Raw genomic sequence first — 14,861 nt, 5'->3', positions numbered from 1 at the left:
ACTCTTTGTAGGCTATGCTCTGCAAACTGCTAATTATAAATATTTCTCCTACGGCAGTGGTGAGCTTTCAGATTTTTTTTTTTCAGGAATGATACGAAAAGGCAGTATACCATTTTGGTGTAAATGACTGATATTGGTAGCATTTTTTTATATGTGCATTACTACACGTAGCTTCAGGGTCAAACCTGAGGTTGCCAGTATGGTGCAATTTGACTGGTGTGAAAGTTAGTTTAAAATGTGGTGGTTTGGGTTTATTTTAAAGTTGTAATATTTAAGTTCCAAACACCAATGGGATCTAAAGCCTAAATAGTTAACTCAGGTCAACAAAAAAAGTTTTGCCCTCATATTACTGGAAACCAATTTTAATTTGTCTGTAGGGGCCAGTATGAATAGCAGGAATCCAATTGCTACAAAAGGTGAGTTTGCATAAAAGATAATGGGCAACTTTTTTTGTTGCTGTTTTCAGCATCGCTGACTGCAAGAATATGCTCGCCTACATTTATCAAATATTTTGTAACTGGTGTACTTGTGAAGTAAAGCAATCCTTCAGTCACAACTTGCATAGCACATTTTATCAACTGCTTTTATAATACAACCACTTTTTTCTAGTGTACTAATTTGGTAGAAAATATGTGGTGGACATTCCATTTGCGGAAAAATTTTAATGACAGCAATTCAAAGTTTTGTAGTTAAATATACAAACCTTGCATTAAAAAAAAAGAGTGGACACTTTTTAATTCTAGACAAAAAGAAACTTTTGATGGAATTCTCCTCTCTGTAATACCAACTTTTAGGACTACTGATATTTTTTTTAATTTCCCCATCATGTTTTCTGTTATCCTCTTCAGCTTTTCTTTCTTTTCATATCTTGCTTATTCTCTGTGTCATATATATACCTCCTTCAAGTAACCTACTCCCTTTTTCAGGATTACTTGCAATTCCTTTTCCCACCACCACGTAAAGTGTCAGTCTATCTGTATTTGAACATCTCTGTTTTTATGGAACCGTCGATAAGACAGTCCTAAAAAAAACAGCATTCCAAAAATGGCTAGATTTTATATAAATGAGCTTAAATATTCAATTTACATTCATAATCTCCAGTTCTTTAGAAGCTGGATTGCATAGATTAGCATTTGAAGATCTTTATTCTATCTTAAAGATCTACTATCTGTTCAGGACTGTAAATTTTCACAGGACTTCCTATATCCTCACATTCATTTTTCTCCAAACAGGATAGTAACAAGAAATAATCATGGGAGTAAGTGTAGGTAACCATGCCAATGAAGCTTGGATAAGTGTCTGAAAAAAAAGCTTTATTATGAATGCAGGACGTATGCACTAGTTGGTGTGTGAACTTTGTTGCTGCTATTGTTTATAAAATAAGAGATGGCAACCTAAAGGGGAAGATTTAAATAATATCGACAATACTGGAAGATAATAAGTTTCTAAGAGAACAAGTCATTAAAAATCAGTACGCACATTGTCTGTGGAAGCACCTGAGCCATGTTCCTGAAGCAAACACCTCACCAATGAAAAAAAATTGCCAGTACCATAGCAGAAGCTGCAGCTTCAGTAGTCTGTTGCATCTTTTCGAAGCTTTTGCCAGCTTCATAAAGGATTTTGCCAACTGTCAGGAGGCTCAGTATTGTAGCTAAGGTGCAGTTAGGATTTTGGCATGCTTTGCATATGCTATTTCTGATCGGTTTTTCTTCTTCCCCTCTACACAGAGGAATTTCTCCTCACTTTTTAGTGAAAATTAGCCATAAAACATGACAAAAAGCACCAATATGTGAGTTGCAAGGAAGTCCAGATTTCCCCTAGGAAAACACGAGGGTGCAGCTGCGCCGCTGTTTGTCTGGGTAGCTCTGACTCGGTATCGGCTTTGCCCATACCACGTTTTGGCGGGAAGAGAAGTTCACAGGAATCCGAAGTGGCAAATGAAGGCCGCCTCTTGCGCCGCCATCGCCCGCAACACTGCAGGGTGGCAGGGGCTGAGGAGGCGGGCAGCGGCTCTGCTGCTCGCGCCCTCAGCCACACACCCGCCGGGTTTACCAGCCCCGGGCTCGGTTCGCCACCCCACGGGCGATGCCCTGCCCACGGGTGTGTCCTCACAGAAGGCGCTGCGGCCTTCGCCATTCGCCCGGCGCCTCAGGCCCGCCCCGCTCCTCTCACAGCGGCCGGCAGCTCCGCCCGGCCCTCGGCACCGCGCCCTGCCCCGCCCCGCCGCGGCCCGAGGCCCGCTACTTGCCCTGGCTCCGCCTCTCGTCGCTTGGTTGCGGCGGTGTTTCCGTCCGTCGGGACCGACATGGCGGCGGCGGCCGCGTTTTCCTCCTTGTCCTCCTCCTCGGCGCTGCGCACCGGCTTGGCGCCACTGAGGACATGGCGAGCCCTCTCGCGCCCGCCGTCCCGCGCCGCCTACAGCACCAGCAGCTCTCCTCGCAGCGCCGCCAGGTACGCCCCGCCGCTCTTACCGGCGCGTCTTCATTCTCCCTCCTCCTCCTCCTCCTCCTTCTCCTCCCGGAGTGGCGGGGAGCTTTCTGAGGAACGGCGAGCCGGGCGCGCGCGCCGCCGTTTAACGGCCGGGCTGGCAGCGCGCGGCGGGCAGGGCGGGCGCCAAGCCCTGAGGGGAGGGCGGCGGGGGGGCTTCTTTCCCGCCTCCGCCGCCGCCCGCGGGGTGGCCGCCCCCGGCCCCTGCCGAGCCGGGGGGCTCCCCGGGAAAGCGGGGCACCGCGGGGTCTGTGCGGCGGGGACGGAGGTTCGGAGGGCTGCGGCGCTAGCCTTGCTGATCCAGGGGGGCTTTAAACGGTACGTTGACATGGGGGGGCCGTTGGGATGTGGCCCTCCTGCTTCCTCCCCGAGGGGAGTCTGCCTGTTAAACACTGTGCTCCTGGTACCTTAGAGAATTTCTCTGTTGGTTTACAGAGAATTACTGCATATATTAAATTTTTGGCATCTGTGATTTTCGTTGATAGCTTTTAGGTGGGTATTTTAATCTTTGCTTAAAAATATCCTTGTCTGTAGGAAGGGATCTGTGATGGTGATAGCATCATACACTGTTCCCGACTGTTATCCGCAGCGTGACAGATTGTTAACGTGCTTCACTGACAAGGCGCCAGGCAGTTAACATATACCACAATTGTATTATATTTTCTGTTGTCCTTAAGCAAGTCACTTTATACAGTAAGCCCAATACATAATAAGACAGAAATTGGTAGAGCAAGATACATGAAATTGAGGGAAGGGGAATATGACCTGCTTGGTGGCCCAGCAGACCGCAGCAAGGTCAAAGGCGATGGGGTCTCAGAACAGCTGTGAGGGAATTCCACCGAGTTACTGCCAAGCTCCGATTTTATAGCTGGTGTGAAGCCCCCAGTCCCCACACATCTTTGTACCCAGAGTCTTAATTGCCACAGCACACCCTGCTATGACTCCTGGAGCTGAACGGGGCGGGGGGGGCTCTTAGAGCAGATAAATGAGGGGCAAGGAGGGAGGAGGACCTTATGGTTCAGCGAAAATATTCACACTTCTATAATTTAAGAGCAGCACAGCTAAACCTTCATCCACAAGTTGTGCTTGTGATTAGTGTTTAGCTGCGAGAGGGTGACAGCATCTTGATTCAGTTTAAATACTTCCCCAGGGTGTTTTGTTAGAAACTGTCTAGGCTCTTGACATAAGTTTAGGCCTAATTTTCTGGCAGCTGATAAGCAGCGTAGGAAGTGGCAGAGGCATGTTATTGGAGTCTGCACAGCTGGGGCTAAGCAAGGGGTGACCACGAAGGCTTTACCTGGTTCTGCCCCTCATCTCGGCCTCATTGTGGCGTTCCCCTCTTCAGCAGATCCCTGTCATGAGTCCAGTCCCGGGGTTGGGACCCCACAGACAGCCTGTCCTGTTGCATCTCGCTGTCTTCAGCAAGGCAGGTGGTGTGATGCTCTGGTGCTCCATTGTTCCTGAAAGAGAAAAATACATATTAAAAAAAAAGAGATAAGTCTAAATAATAATAACAACTTAAATAAATAAACCCCACGTGGTCGTGCTGTGTCTCACGTAGCACTGCAACAGGCAGGGGTCTGCCAGTGTTTGCTGAAAGCCTGGATCCCTAGAGCGAGCAGGATGCACCCTAGCATAGTGAGGACCAGTCTCTGGACCTTGTTACCTCATGTGTTTCGTTTAATGTGCTGGCTGGACTGAGCCTCTCGTATCAGTGGTGCAGCACGGCAGATAGGAGTGCCTGTCTGCCTGTGGATGCGAGGGTTTCAGCTGAGCTTGTGCTTGTCAGGCTTTTCATTTGTACTGAAATTGCCTTAAATACTGACCTGAAAGTTTGCTCGGTTCAGCAGGTCAGAAGTAGCCCACACTGAAAGCATTGTCTTTGCGTTGTGTTTTCAAACATGAAAAGATTAGTAAGTGTACCATGATGATTGAAGTAAGTGTCTGACCTCCTAGATATTCAGCATATCTTGCGTAACAGAGGATTCGATTCTTCCAGTTTTGGCACAGATAGCTGTATTTCTGGAACTGTGCGTGCCCCCTTCTGTTCTGTGCTGCTGGCAACTGTTTTTTCCAGTTCTGCAAAAAGTAAATGTTCCTGTAATAATGATATTACAGAGGTTTTCATGTGGCATGTATGGGACTGACAAGATCCCATTGTGATACTCCATATGATTTTGGGCTTTTAGTGTACAGGTTGATCTAAAATAGCAGATGACATATTTGTTTCTGTAATATCCTGCAAGTCACTGGATGCACTAACGAGAAAGATTCGGTATGTGAATTGTTCTGTTGTAAATTCACACAGAGGGTCCATAAGTGGGTAGGATGACAGTGGGAAAGGATGGCATAGTAACATATAACAAATCTGACATTATACCTGGTGAAGTTTTTCATGTGGATAAAATTTAAAATAATACTTCTTAACTGCAGTGTCTTGAGTAGTTTGCTGCAGTGTAACCTGGCTGTACAGCTGAAGCTTTTCTTTTTTGTCTAGTTCATGTATATTTCCATTGAAGGACTTAAACTATCTAGACTCTAAACCTAAGACACATCAACATATCATAATATTTGCTATTTTTATATTTGACAGTTGTGAAAAACTTTCTTGAGAAAGTTGTATGCACAGTCTTTTTAATAAGTAAATAAAAGACTTCTAAGAGGATTACAGTGCAACTAAGGAAAACGGCAAGGTGCTGGAAATTTTTCCTTAGCTATATATTTCAAGCTTGCTTTTTTTGTTCCTTCCATGAGAGTTAATTTTATAACTGGGTGGTTTTGCTTAGACAGAGTTCTGAAGGCCCAAGTACCAAATGCGATAGTGTCTGTGGAGTTGTGGTGAAATATTCTTCTTGATATTTATTTCATGTATGACAATACTAGTTGATGTGTAGAAGACAAATGACAGTTGAATTCAGGAAGTCGCAGGCATTTTCAAGGGGGTCTTTGTTTTACTGAAGTTGCTAGAATTGGAAGGTGGGCTGAATTTAAGTGTATTTTGTGCCACAGGTGTGTACGTGTATGCTGCTGCTTCATCTTTCCCTGATAAAATCTCAGCACCCTATGTATCACATCTGGAGAAATGCTCAAAGCTTTAATGGTTGTTGAGTAAATCTAGACATGTGTGGTATGAATAGGTGGTGTAGCAGAAAGTAGGTTCTTGGTGCAATATACTTCATAAAAATAGATGAGCTATGTCACATGAAAAGTGATGTTAGTGCAACTGTTTCTTACTTTTGGGAAGGTAATTTCTGGAGTATGAAGGATAGAGAGTAACCTTGGAAGGAGGAGAATTAGGAACTTCTTGGTCTGGAATGGTAAATGAAAATGTATTGCCATCTGATTTGTTTCCTTTTTAGTATTTGCATCTGAACCCAGGAACAGTTTCTGCTTTTTAGCCACTGGCATTTAAACAAGTTTCTTTCAGTAACTTGGTAGGTGGTAGTAAGAAGACTGTGGTGGTATTTTGGGTGCAGTTAAAACGTGTAGACATTGAGGTTTTTTCCGGAAGTGCTGGCAGCATCTGTGTGCTTCCAAATATGATCTTATTTAAGCAAAAAGTTCTGTCAAGAAATGGATTAACTATGTTACGGGTGGGATGATGCCGCTGGCAGTTTGTTTGTATTTCTAGGATTATTTTCTTTTTTTCCTCCATCTTAAAGACTCGCAGATGAAAGAAGTTGTTTCAGAGCTCACCACTGGGTATTTCTTCCATATGCTATTAGGGTAATATTTTGGAATTCTTAATGTTCTATCATCAATGTGTCTATAAAGTTTAAACAAGTGTTTCTGAATAAATATAGTGTCTGCTGGCTTTCAGATATTTTCCCCGTGTTGAATTGTTAAACGTTTTTCATGCTTGAGTATGCTGATAGACAGACAAATATGCATCTTATGAATATAATAAAACATTAATCATATGTTGTGTTACTCCAGTTGTGTAGTCTCTTATAGTGGAGACAGAGTGCAAAACTAGTTTTAGACAATCTTATAAAGCACGGTGGTTTTGGGGGCTTTTTTTTTTGTATGGTTTTTTTCTCCCCCTTGCTGATGTTCTAGGTGCAGACTTGTTCGTTCCCCAGAATATGGTACAGAAGAAAACCCAGCTGATCACAATTGCAGTACTTTGAGAGCTGGTCTAATTTTAACATAAACCAGGAAGCTTTATTGTTTTTGCAAATGACTCTGTACTACTGTCATTGTGGCAAACTAACTCAACACATATCAAACATCAGTGTTAAACGTGTTTGTGTCCAGATATACGTTAAAGCTTCGAGCCTATCTATTTGCAGAGAGTATTGAAATGAATATTCAGGGTGGTCGGGTGAAGAAAAAGATTGCTGTCAAGCTTTTATTCTCTTAATACCTAACCACACATCTTTTAATCTACTAGGGCTTTTGGGGCTTTTTTTTCTCCTTCCCAGGGAGGTTTTCCTTGGAATTAAAACCAGGCTTCTGTTACAAATAGGTAATGCATACTTCCACGATATACTGAAATTGTACCCCTGTCTTAAAATTCTAGATGAAACTGTAAACCCACTAGAACTAATAATGATCAAGTGACGTAAGTACTGCTGTCTTCCTAGAAAATAGAGGCAAAATGCCATGACATAATTTGCTTATTTTATCTGTCAAGCAAAGTTCAAGCAACAGAAGTTGAAGCAGTCAAACACTACATGTAAGAATGAAGTAATTCATTAAGGTGATTAAATTTCATTTATTAAAATCTTTCATAGCAAGAACAGTATGTTGTGTAGCTGGTCACCATTACAGCAGAGAGAAATCATCATGAAGACTGAGATAATTCATTTTAGGACATGGCTAGATGATCTTAACTTGTACCACCTATTGAAACATTGACGTTTCAGTTTATTTAACTGAAATACATACGGTTAAGGGTAAGCACTAAATAATTGTGTTCATTTTTTTTAACTAATAAAGTAGACCAGCAGAATCGTAATGTATGAATAGCTGCTAATTGTGGAATATCTAACTGTGTAAAAGAACAACATAATAATGTCTGTATTCTAAGTAATGTAATGTTTTACATTGGTTTACCCTTGGTTTTGGCCTTGGACTTGTGAAAAATAAGGTGTTGGCTGATTTAGGGCAAAGCTATTTGCTCTATATGAGGGTGACACAAGCTTTCATATCTATTTGAAAACTTCTCTTAGGAAACATAAGAAATGATGATCATTTCAACATAAGTGGTGGTTCCTGCAGTAGTGACATTTACAGCTTGGTTAAAGCGATGGCAGTTCCAATGCAGAGGTAACCTAGTGGATATGTGGAGTGCTTTTAATAGCCTGGGGCTCATGACACTGGGGCACTTTGTTTCCAAGCCATTCTAAAAATTGTTAGTTGTGTTCCAAAGAAGATTTGCATTAGTGACACTGTACTGACATTGGGAAACTATGAGCACACGTGGCTCAAGACAGGTGCATGATCAGATGATGGGGGCGAAGCTTTCTTGCCTTGAACAGTAGAGTTCAGAGGAGGGGGAAAATTGTCATGAGATCTGCTGTTCTTTCCTTGAGAGAGAGAATAGTGCTTCTCTAACTTGACAGGCTCTTTGTCTGTAACTCTGTAAGATACAAAGCTGACCTTTCACACTCCATTTTTCAATTATTTGGTTATTAAAGTTACTCTGTGGTTCATGGTCAGTTTCCAAAGCGAAGGCTGAAAGTTCTAGCTGAAGATTTCTTTCCTGTGTACTTAGTCTTCACTGAGATTCTCCCTGAGACCTGGAGTCACTTTCATAAACATTTACAATAAATATGCATGCTATTTACCATCGGCCTTCCCAGCACCATTAAGTTACGAATACGAAAAGCAGAACTGCTCTTTGCATTGATACCTTTTTTTAAACTTCCTCAAAGTATCCTTTTTGCTGTTGGCATGCTAGAAGAGGGTAGCCCTTTTAAAATAGGCCATCCCATAACTTCTTGCTGAGGTGTGATTGTACTTGTTTGCTTTGGAATGTATGAACTAACCTGGAATAATTTTCATCTTCTACACCTGGGCTGCCCCAGAGCATTAAGTTTTCAGAGTAGTCTTAACCTGCAACACATTTGTTTTAAGGCAAGTTTTTGTCTTTTAGAATTGACTTTGGCTGAGGCTTGTAAAGCTTCAGAAAGATCCAAGTGTTGAAGAGCCTTATCACAGCGCCTCCTGGCTAGGTTATATTATGTGCGCCTTGGTCCTAGCTTATAACGTGTGTGTGTGTGAGGGTTTTTTTTCCTTCTCTATGTGTTCGTCTATGGTTTTGTGTTTTTAGCACTGTTCTTCTGTTTGTTTGCTTTGGTTTTGACCCTCGGATGACTGAGAAGATTGAATGTGCTGGCGTGAGAATGGTCAGATTTAAGTGAGGAAAGATCTTGAAAACCTAATGAGCTTGTGGCTAGATTTTAAGGAGGAGGCATGCACTTAAAATAGCCTAAAGATTAAGAGAACGTATCTTTGGGCAACGTCTTTACAGTAAAAATAGCATAGAAATGGGGTACGCATTCATACAGATTGAAAATATTTGTTGGCACCAAAATACTGTTAAATCCTTGTGTTCCTAAATGTTTGTGACATTGCCACGCAGATTAGCATTAATTGCTTATTTGCCATAAAGACTACATGGAATTAAGTGTGTTGTGCCGAAGGCATGTATAGTTAAAACATAAATAATGAAGATGAGAGCGAGACATCTGTGAAAATGAGCACATACAGAGCAGGCAATGCAGGAAAACAATAAAACCACATCTGTTGTCTTAATTATTTTTCTTTACATAAATATATTTAAGTTAAACAGGACAGAAACTTGTGTTTGGGAATCACAGAATCCCAGAATGGCAGGGGTTGGAAGGGATCTCTGGAGATCATCGTGTCCAACCCCCTGCTTGAGCAGGCACACCCAGAGCAGGGGCACAGGACCGTGACCAGGTGGGGTGTGAATGTCTCCAGGGAAGGGACAACTCAGCCTCTCTGGGCAGCCTGTGCCGCTGCTCTGGCACCCGCACAGGGAAGGGTTTTTTTCTCACATTCAGGTGGAACTCCCCGTGTTGCAATTTGTGGCCATTGACCCTTGTTCTGTCATTGAGCACCACTGAAAAGAGTCTGGCCCCATCATCCTGACACCCACCCTTCAGATATTTATAAGTATTGATCAGATCCCTCCTTGGTCTTCTCTTCTCCAGGCTGAACAAACCCAGGTCTCTCAGCCTTTCCTCACAAGGGAGATGCTCCTGTCCCATGATCATCTAGCTAGCTCACCACCAGACTCTCTCCAGTACTTCCCTGTCTGTCTTGAACTGGGGAGCCTAAAAGTAGCTAGGGCAGATGTAAAATTGAAGGAAACAAGGTATTCATGTTTTTTGTGTGCTAAGTACGTTTGTAATACTTCGCTTTCCTGACAAACAATTGGATAAATTGTTCTCAGTAGAGTGGGGTTTCTGTGGTGTTTTTTTTTTTTTTAATATTAGGCAATGTGATTTTTCCTTCCTTCCTTCCTTTTTTTTTTTTTAAAGTTTAATCTTGCTAAACTATGTCAGTTACAAATGCTAGTCATGTTGAATTAATTTATTCAATTCAAAGCAGGGGTTACAATCTGTGTGTGTGTCTACACATGTAAAGCTCTTGACCTCAAAGAAGGAAGTGAAGGATGTTTGCAGAAGGGAAACCCTCTCCTCCTCAGGCTTACTTTCTAGTAAGTAAGATCAAGTAATCAGTCGGCGGCCTTTGGTTAGGAGCTGATGAATTGGGAGTGTGTCTGTTATTACAGTGCAGCACAGTTGTGCTCGTTAGGGGAGGAGTGAACTTGTCCACTAATAACTTCGTGTTCTTGGTAGTTCTGCTTCTGGGGAGCTGGCGTTATTTTACTGCATTTTTACAGACAGGGTAGTATTTATTTTCTTCTTATATTATTAGATGCTTGTGCTAAGAAACTCTGTTAACTATATGTATGTAGCATGTTACGATTCTTGGAGTTTCATTGAGAAGATGGGAGGTTCAGTTAGTGAAGGAGATAGTGTAGATCAAAGCTTGAACTGTGGTGGAATACGTCCCTTGGACATGTACAAGATAAGAAGTACTTAGGCTTGCTCACAGCGAGCAGACAGGCAGGAAGATGGAGAAGACTCCACAGAGCAAGAGAAATAAGCAAGGTAAGGTAACACCTGTGCTTCAGAGATCTGAATGAAATAGTACTTGTGAAAGTGCTGTTGAGCTCCGGTGCATTCTATCTTTGAGCAGTCAGCTGGTGAGGCGAGCATGGGAGGTTGGCAAAAGACATTAGGAACTTTACTGAAGGGTAAGTTTTAATATTATTGTCATGACAGTGTCATTCAAGGGTAAGGGTAGGGCTTATAAAATTAAGTAAGGAATTTTACTTCTGTTCCATTCTCTCTGTGCCACCGGAGTGCTGTTAAGGTTTACCTTGTATGCCATTTGAGAGAAACTTTATTTTAAAATCAAATTTTGTGTTTGTAATGTTACTGCTTACAAGTTGTTTGTTTATTTGAAGGGCTTGAGCAGTAGTAGAAGTTAGGGAGTTGGATACTATTATTTCCAGTCCAGAAAAATGTATTTTCAGGTGTCTTGCTCTTCCCTAGGTAGCAGAGTCCTCATAGATCTGTTCTTCAGTAACCTAAAACGCAGACTGGATATCTTCATCTGTCAGTCAGATACAGAGGTTAAGTTTGGATGATTTCTTCATGTAAGACCATAGATAGTCTGTGATTTTGGGTGATCTTGTGGCTGTCCTGTCCTGTGTTGTGTCATTGTTGCTGCTGCTGTTCCTCCCCCACCTTCCTTCTTCCACACCTGTGTGCATTTAGCTTCTTTGGTCATGAAGATTTATTAAGAATGATTGAAACTGCACAAATTTTGGAAAGAAGTGAAATGCAACTTACTCTTTTTGGCTGCTTGAAGTTATGGTTTGCAATCTTATAGAACACCATATTTTAAATCAGATCAGTGAAAAAATTCCTTGCTTTCTAGTGTTCTGTCTCTTTCTGCTTTCTCCCTTCTAAGCACCACCACCACCAAGCAATGAAGTTAGTGTTTAAAGGCTGCTTGCCGAATACAAAAGGAATTAACATCTTGGCATCTGAAAGTTGTGTGTGCTGGACACTTGTTGCTTGTGTTGTGTTGGGGGGGTTTCCACATCCTTGGCTGGTGTGATGATCCAGCGATGGTAGAGAGGGAAAAAGGGGGGCTGAGGAGTTCTGGAACAAGCTTGCTCTCTACAACTGCCTGAAAGGAGGTTGTAGTGAGGTGAGCGTTGGTCTCTTCTCCCAGGTCACTAGCGACTGAACAAGAGGAAACTGCTTCAAGCTGCATCAGGGGAGGTTTAGATTGGAGATTAGGAAAAATGTCTTTACTGCAAGAGTGGTCAGGTATTGGCACAGGCTGCCCAGAGCGGTGGTGGAGTTGCCATCCCTGGAGGTATTTAAAAAACGTGCAGACGTGGCACTTCAGGGTATGGTTTATGAGAGACAGTAGTGTTGGGTCGACGGTTGGACTGGATGATCCTATAAGTCTTTTCCAACCTTAATGATTCTATGATTTTGTGATTCAAAGTCGAAGGCACGAGATTTTTTTTTTCACTTGTCCTCTGCTTTTCTACATGGGCAGGGCAACGGCTGTGGGCCCTTGACCCAAGGAGGATGTGTGTCTGCTGTAGTGCTGGTTGAGGGGCAGAGGGAGGTTACTGGAAGGACAGGGAATTGAAAGGACAAGAGTGGGGAGGGCATGACAGAAGCTCCTGAGTTAGTCACCATCAGGTTATGTGAGTTAAGTCTTAAGAAAGCTGAGAAATAGTATCATCTAGGCTTGGACAAAAGAATACTGTGAATAATCCTTTGTCAAATAGTATTTTGAAGGAAATTTGGGCAGGGAGGTGTGTTTAAAAAAAAAAAAAAAATCCTTAAACTAGAAAAACTTGAGGGCGTAAGAATGTTCTCATGTTCTGTTCCCAAATGCAGGAGTTCCACTTGGCTGGCCACATGTGTTGGGAAGGTGAGGTGTGGCAGGTGAGCTGCGCTTTTGTGTGTACTGATGGCATGCTCCTGCCCTTCAAATAAGAGAGTGGGGGAACACTTCTTTGCCTGGGTGGATATGCAGTGTCTTAGTGTATTTCAAATATGCTATTTGAAATGCTAGCAAATAAACTAATCAGAGCATTTGCAAATATTTAGCATGGTAACTGACGCTGTTAGAAGTGTCTTGTTTATGAAATTTTAGACCTAAATATTGTCTATCTTTTTGTCTTTATAGTGATGAAGCAACCATTATCTCAGGGACAAAGCTTGCTAAACAAGTTTTGAAAGAAGTTCAAAGGGATGTAGAATCATGGATATCGTTTGGAAACAAGAGACCTCATCTCACTGTCATATTAGTAGGAGACAATCCAGCTAGTCATACCTATGTCAGAAACAAGATAAAAGCAGCTGCAGCTGTAGGTACGTGTTATGTAATAGAAATAATCCTTTAGTAAACACAAGATAGTGTTGGTAAAAAACTAAATCAAAGCTGGGGGAGCCCTCTTTGTATCTTAATTTATTAATTTGGCACTGTTTTCTTCCTCATCTTCTCTGAACCTAAAGAAAAGTAGTTGTGTTCATATGTGAAGAAGCTAGTTTTAATGGCACATAAATAGTAGCCATAAGTTCAATTTTGTATCTTAAAATGTTGTTATGAAAGAGTTTGCACCCTTACCATTACAAACTTGAAACTAAAGGAGAACACTGGGCAAGTTTTTTGACAGTTAAATGTCTTAACTGGCTTTGAGAGGTTTGGTGAATGAAGATAATCAGAGAGAAATTATGTTAGTTTTCAGTTGTTTCTGCAAGACATTTGGATTATTTTGAATATTAAATAATTGCTTAAGAGCTTGCCTCCTCCGTACCTGTTAGATTCCTTCTTTTATATGTGGATTTTTCAAGCTGTGGTAGCAAACCCTACTACCCCAGAATTGATGGGAACAGTGATTAAGTAACCGGTTTCACAGGAAGATATTAAGAGCCTTTTTCTTCATAATGTCAGTAATTTCTTCGTAATTTTAGTCTTCATGTTCATCTGCTCTATCTCATGGAATATCTGTCCTGTTGAATGCTTTAGGTCCAAAGCAGAGCCAGACAAGCCAATCCAAAACCAAGGCTTTACAGCTCTGAATATGAAGGGCAAAATTTCAGACATAATGAAATCAAACAGTAAATCTAAGTGACTGATTATGTGGGATAAAGGCCAGTCACTACAACATCTCATCTCCAAATGAGAGAGTATCGTAACCTAAACAGTGAACTTCAGTCTTGTTGCTATCAGGGAAACAGCAATCTTGTGAAGTAACTTGAAAAATTTTCTTTTATGATAGTGAGTTTTGTCCCACAGAAGCAGGAAAGCTATCAGGTAAAATGCCAGTAATGCTAGCGTAGCTTTATCTGTTCAGTTTTAGTAGTAATTCTCAAGGGCACATTTGTAGAAAAGTTACATGCTTTATTTTCCAAATATTTTAAAACTGTTGTTTAATTTTGGAGCTACTGTGTCCAACTGTAGATTCCTGCCACCCTCTGCCATATGTTTCATTGTAAGATTATACTTGGCATCTAGAAATACAGCATTAAGACCAGCCAGCGAAAGCAGAGTTTTTAGCAAGTCTTCCATGTTTAAGACAGTTATTAAGCATTGGACAGATTTTTAGGCAAAATGACTAAGCTGTCCATAGGTCCATCTCCTTATACTAATATGTGTCTTCTGTTTTTGTTTTTTATCAGGCATTTCTAGTGAGATCATACTGAGGCCTAATGACATTTCTCAGGAGGAACTGTTAGATATGACGGTAAAACTCAACAAGGATTCGACAGTTAGTGGTGTATTAGTTCAGCTACCTCTCCCAGGTAGGTGCCATCTTTTGTCCCAGGCCTCATATATGGTCAATGTAAGAGGAAAGAGGCAATTTAGCCTTGCAAGTATTTGTTAGTGGCATAAGAACCTGTTGAAAGAGGAAATGCAAAAGGAAGGATTAGTTGAGATGTGGAATTTTTTGTTGTATGCTAGACTGCAATTCACGCTAAACAAAAAAGCAAATTAAATTATGAGAATCATTGCATGCTGTCAACCTCGCCTTTTCTGAAGTTCAGTCAGAATGGTATTTCAAGGAATTTCCCTCAACACACACATTTGATGTGGTTTATTTGTAGTTTTGTTTTGTTTTTTTACCATGTTGCACTGTTTTGTCTTGAACTCCAAGACCTTTTGCCATATTTTCATCCCCTATATCATGCCAAGTTATGCTATCTAGTGGGCGATGCTCCGGCCTTTTACATTGACACTGGCTTTTGCCTTAAAGATTTGTTGATGTTTTCTATGCTGTCCCTAATGTTCCAGGT

General features: G+C 41.7%; 1 protein-coding gene across 3 annotated transcripts in view; it reads left to right on the top strand.

The window, feature by feature from the left end:
* Window positions 1-2,232: 2,232 nt before the first annotated feature.
* Window positions 2,233-14,861, top strand: part of MTHFD2L (methylenetetrahydrofolate dehydrogenase (NADP+ dependent) 2 like) — a 51,210-nt gene continuing 38,581 nt past the window's right edge. The window contains exons 1-3 of one of the 3 annotated variants that reach the window (XM_075089939.1): window positions 2,233-2,451; window positions 12,751-12,935; window positions 14,247-14,369. In XM_075089939.1, the coding sequence (XP_074946040.1) occupies window positions 2,306-2,451; window positions 12,751-12,935; window positions 14,247-14,369 (454 nt within the window). In that variant the 5' untranslated portion in view covers window positions 2,233-2,305. The remainder of the gene's footprint in view (window positions 2,452-12,750; window positions 12,936-14,246; window positions 14,370-14,861) is intronic. The other 2 variants (XM_075089940.1, XM_075089938.1) reach the window with 2 other exon arrangements.

This window comes from Phalacrocorax aristotelis, chromosome 4 (genome assembly GCF_949628215.1).
Source record: "Phalacrocorax aristotelis chromosome 4, bGulAri2.1, whole genome shotgun sequence".
Taxonomy (NCBI): Eukaryota; Metazoa; Chordata; class Aves; order Suliformes; family Phalacrocoracidae; genus Phalacrocorax; species Phalacrocorax aristotelis.
This window is presented reverse-complemented; position numbering and strand designations above follow the sequence as displayed.